This window comes from Pyrus communis, chromosome 15 (assembly GCF_963583255.1).
Source record: "Pyrus communis chromosome 15, drPyrComm1.1, whole genome shotgun sequence".
Taxonomy (NCBI): domain Eukaryota; kingdom Viridiplantae; phylum Streptophyta; class Magnoliopsida; order Rosales; family Rosaceae; genus Pyrus; species Pyrus communis.
Window position 1 is genome coordinate 11,919,467 of NC_084817.1, and position 5,578 is coordinate 11,925,044.

The 5,578-nt window shown below is 36.0% G+C and overlaps 1 protein-coding gene across 1 annotated transcript; it reads left to right on the forward strand.

Annotated features, from left to right (window-relative positions):
• The first annotated feature begins 356 nt into the window (after nucleotides 1-356).
• Nucleotides 357-731, forward strand: LOC137717073 (uncharacterized). The gene has a single exon (XM_068456387.1). The coding sequence runs from the start codon at nucleotides 357-359 to the stop codon at nucleotides 729-731; it is 375 nt and encodes a 124-aa protein (XP_068312488.1).
• Nucleotides 732-5,578: the final 4,847 nt, after the last annotated feature.

Below are 5,578 nucleotides of genomic sequence, written 5' to 3' on the forward strand. Positions count from 1 at the left end.
AACAATTAATGTCAAAACTATAAAAATATTAATATTAATAATAATATACTGAGGTGTACAAAGTCAGGGGACTTTGATCAAACTTTGAATACCATTAAGGTTTTAGTCAAATAGTGTTAGGGACTAGGGACTGCAGCCAAAGGATCCCTATTATTTATTTTTTTTAAGGAAACGATAGATGTTATATATTAGGAAAAGTCATTACAAAGTTAACTCATGAAAGAGATACATCCTTGAAGAGGACATCCAGTAAAATCCCTGGAGGGGTTACATCCCAAATACATTCATGAACTACAGTAATTCCGCACCACACCAATTCCCCTAAATGGACTCCACCCCCACTAGGTTCCCTAAAAATGAACATCGATGGCGCTTGGATCTCATCCCGTAGGTTAGGTGGTGTCGGGCTCATTGTCAGGGATGACTCTGGAGGTTTTTTAGCAGTTAAGGCTGCAAATTTCAGGGATACCTCCTCCCCTCTTCTGGGTGAAGCTCTTGCGGTTAAATCGGCGGTGATTTGGGCAATTTTTAGGGGATTTCACAACATTATCTTTGAAACTGATTCACTTCAGATTGTAGAAGCTCTCAGGGACCCTTCAATTAACCTTTCCTCTATTGGACAGATTATTGAGGACATCGAGGCCCTCCGCTCCTCAATCACTGAAGTTTGCTTTACCCACACTCACCGTTACGCCAATCAAGCTGCGCATAGGCTTGCTCGGTTTGGATAATGACTAGTGCTAGTCCTATACAGACCTAATTATCCAATTATAAACATGTTGATGTACAAACATTAGAGATTTGAATTGGTGATGGGGATGCAAGGTGACAACTGAATTTAAGGGTCCTTCTCCTATAAGCCCTAACAAAATTTGCAGTTGGCAGGTCAGTGACTTCTCCCATCTTTCAATTTCACGGTCACAAAGAGACGTGCTATAAATTATACGTAAGGCTCAATTGCATTAGGGTTGCAAGTTGGATTCAAAATTCCAGTTTTGACAGAGAAAATTCGAGAATTCAAACATTTAAATGAAATGGGAATGTATCTTAAAATTTGGAGATAATTACCGAATTTTGATTAGTGCTCTAAAAATTTCAAGATTAAATTAAATTTCGAACATTTGGAAAATGAAATAAAAGTTTTTGAATCTTTTTGGAATTAAGGTGGAACCTTTGTTTTTGATCCGATTCATTAAAAAATAACCACTTACTCACTTGCATGGTCAATTTCTTGGTAGCATATTGCGCCAAGCAGTTTTGTGAGAGGAGTAGTATAAAAGGTAACAAATAGAGTGGTTTTTTTATTTTTATTTTTTTACAATTTAACTAAGCGATCAGTGATGATAAATCACCATGTCATAAGACAAGTAATAATTAAAGAAAATTAATATGACAAATCCATGACATAAAGATAAGTCACCATATTCAAATACAATCACCCAAATTTCCAAAATTGCTCATAAACTTTTTCCAAAAATAGGTCCAGTTGAAAACTAGCACAATAATTTCAGGGGCATCAAGACAAAAGTATAGTTTTGAAGAGATGGAAAATCAACAATTTGTGAGATTTGTTTTGAAAAAATAGGACATGTGCTTCGTTATTATTGATCTATGTTATTGGGTTGCGATACGACATTCTGAAATCAATTTCTAAGCGTTATCCGTATAACATTAGTCCTTAACAAATTAACAGCATAAATTATTTAATTAATAATGTGATCAATAAAGTATATACTGTATATATATATATATATATATATACAAACCATCTTTGGGCTGTAAGAAGAGGGAACAAAAGCCCCAGAATGGTGAAAGGTAAAAGGCCACCAACCATATGAATCATACGATATGATAGATGAGGAAAAATAAAAGGAAAAAAAAAGTAACAAAAGGACATATAATAGAGCAAAGCATGGCTTCGATGATGCTGTGTTTATTGCCCTTTCTTATGTGATGTCACGCCACCCACCAGGTATCTTACGAGACCTGAGTTCTTTTTGTTTATTTTCCAGTTACTTAAACGTACTTGTCAGAAATGAAAATTCTCCTATATCGATTGATTCTAACTATTCATACTTATATTCAATAAATAAAAAAACGACTGTGATAACTGTTTATATATCTTCGTAGACCTTGGAATTTGAATTTGCGAATGATCGAGGGTTAATATTTTCCCCTCCACAAAGAGTTTCATTTTCAATTACAAACTTGGCTTATTGATCTAACCATCGATTCGAGTCTATGTTTGTTATATTGGATTTGGAATATTGGCCAAATTCTTCTCACCATATCTAGTATTCACATCAGGTAGCTAGAGTGATTGAAATTAAGAACTTTGGTGGCAGTTTAACTATTTAAGCCTACTTTTGGAGATTTTCTATTATGTCCACATGTATAGGGATCCTTGGGCGTTTTATTTTCACAAGAATTCTTGGTCGTTGGAATTTTAACCGCACATCTAATTAACCTTTCATTCATCATCAACATGCATGCCGGATTATAATAGAATATTATTATTTTTGCCCATGCAAGTGACAAAGAAGGAATATTAATTCACTGCCTTCTTGCATGAAGCTTCACGCAGACAAAATTTTCCATTTGATGAAGCAGAGAAATGTTGGACTTTTAACTAGAAATATTGAGGAGGCTTTAGAAGTTTTTATACCGATTTGTTCACAAGGGCGGCTATGGAATATTTGGCCTTGGCATGATAGCGGCATTATTGGGGAAGGAAGTGGCTTGGTAGTGCACCTTACCCAAGGTGCATGTCGCTAGGTCAATTCATGCTTCGACGCACTCCCACCTCGTGTTTTCTACAGAGTGTTGTGCCATACTTTGAAAATTACACGGTTCAAAAGAACTCTACCTCAGTTATTTGGATGAAAGCTCCTTCTTCCAACCCCATAAAGAGGCCCGAAATTATTGATTAAGAATGTAGAATATTTTTCTATTAACTTCGATCGCTCAAATTTGTGTGTATATAAATATATCATGAAAAATGAGAATATTTTGACGTATTTATCATTGTTTGGTGGAATTTGTCAATACAATAAATATGACAAGGAAATTGAAATGCGTGTTATTTCGCTGTTGCCCTATCATCCTCGATTTAAACAAGATGATGTTCTTTCAAAGCACTTCGTTTCGCCTTCCCTTCAACATTCCCTTTCAGAAATTGAATTGTGACAGAAAATTTGAGGCCGAGCCTACAACACGAAAACGTAGTCACATGCCATGCATGAAGAAGACAATAAAAACATTATAAAACATGCGACAAGGATGCAATATTATAATTAACGCCATTTTTGTCAAATCCTTTTCCTACATTTCCCACATTTTCTGGGTTCACATTGTTTCGTTTTCATTCTCTGTACAGTTGACGACTTCCATACACCCCAACTGGTATCCAGAGAGCGACCCAGTTTTTAGGGTTTCCAACTACCACCATAGGCCCCCCCCAAACAAACTCATCATCGATCCTTGCTGCTCATTTGCTCCCCAAAGAACATTAATCTAACTCTTAAACTCCAAACAAATACCAACCAGCCACTAACGTACACCTTTGCTTTTGTCATTGTAATTAAACAAGAGGGTCATCTAAGCTACGAATTCACATTAGAATGAGAAGACGTTTGATATATGCCTTAATTAGTAGAGATTGGCCGAGATATCGTCTATCTAACAGTTACAATTACGTTCACTTATAATGCGTATTCATATTCTATATAAAAAAAAACATACTCCAACAAGTTTTCATTCCTACACTAAAACATTGTTAAAAACCAAGACCCCGTACAAATTACGGAAGATATATATGGTCAATTGTAAGAGTGACAAAAGTATCCAAGTGAAGAATGAATAAAAGGCCTAGACGTTGCCGATTGTCAGTACATAAGATAGGTATAAGGGTTGTTATAGGAAGGTACAAGGTTGTTAGAATCTTATCCAAGCGGCAAACTTTCATTACAAGATTTAGTAAGTTTGTTTCTGTATAAAACGCAACTGTAAAGATTACTTCATCATCAAGAAATATACAAGCTTTCTCTCAAACAATCTTGAGCTCTCTTTCTCTCTGATTCTTCTTGAAATTTCCTATTTACTTTCTTCAATCTTAATTTTAACATCAATCACATGCGTGCACGTGATTGATTTCTTATCATTGATGTAGTATGTGTATTTTGTGTAGTTGATTGGTTTCCTATCATTGATGTAGTCATGTTTTATTGTGAAATGCATTATGTGATTAGATATCATTCTCTCGTGTGATTGAGCGAACCCAACCGTCCTCTGCAAATTACATGTACAATTGTCTTACCCATGCATCAGATCAATCAAATCGGGTGTCCTTGCTTGGCACAAGGAATGACTATTATTTTCCTTTTTCTCTTTGGATGGATAATGACTAGTGCTTTTTTTATTTATATTATTTATTTTTTTCAAGGAAACGATAGATGTTATATATTAGGAAAAGTCATTACAAAGTTAACTCATGGAAGAGATACATCCTTGAAGAGGACATCCAGTAAAATCCCTGGAGGGGTTACATCCCAAATACATTCATGAACTACAGTAATTCCGCACCACACTAATTCCCCTAAATGGACTCCACCCCCACTAGGTTCCCTAAAAATGAACATCGATGGCGCTTGGATCTCATCCCGTAGGTTAGGTGGTGTCGGGCTCATTGTCAGGGATGACTCTGGAGGTTTTTTAGCAGTTAAGGCTGCAAATTTCAGGGATACCTCCCCCCCTCTTCTGGCTGATGCTCTTGCGGTTCAATAGGCGGTGATTTGGGCAATTTTTAGGGGATTTCACAACATTATCTTTGAAACTGATTCACTTCAGATTGTAGAAGCTCTCAGGGACCCTTCAATTAACCTTTCCTCTATTGGACAGATTATTGAGGACATCGAGGCCCTACGCTCCTCAATCACTGAAGTTTGCTTTACCCACACTCACCGTCACGCCAATCAAGCTGCGCATAGGCTTGATCGGTTTGGATAATGACTAGTGCTAGTCCTATACAGACCTAATTATCCAATTATAAGCATGTTGATGTACAAACATTAGAGATTTGAATTGGTGATGGGGATGCAAGGTGACAACTGAATTTAAGGGTCCTTCACCTATAAGCCCTAACAAAATTTGCAGTTGGCAGGTCAGTGACTTCTCCCATCTTTCAATTTCACAGTCACAAAGAGACGTGCTCTAAATTATACGTAAGGCTCAATTGCATTAGGGTTGCAAGTTGGATTCAAAATTCCAGTTTTGACTGAGAAAATTCGAGAATTCAAACATTTAAATGAAATGGGAATGTATCTTAAAATTTGGAGATAATTACCGAATTTCGATTAGTGCTCTAAGAATTTAAAGATTAAACTAAATTTCGAACATTTGGAAAATGAAATAAAAGTTTGTGAATCTTTTGGAATTAAGTTGGAACCTTTGTTTTTGATCCGATTCGTTAAAAAATAACCACTTACTCACTTGCATGGTCAATTTGTTGGTAGCATATTACGCCAAGCAGTTTTGTGAGAGGAGTAGTATAAAAGGTAACAAATAGAGTGGTTTTTTATTT

Bases quoted from the DNA above. Each gene is read 5' to 3' on its own strand.
- LOC137717073 (XM_068456387.1), top strand. From the start codon at position 357: ATGAACATCGATGGCGCTTGGATCTCATCCCGTAGGTTAGGTGGTGTC.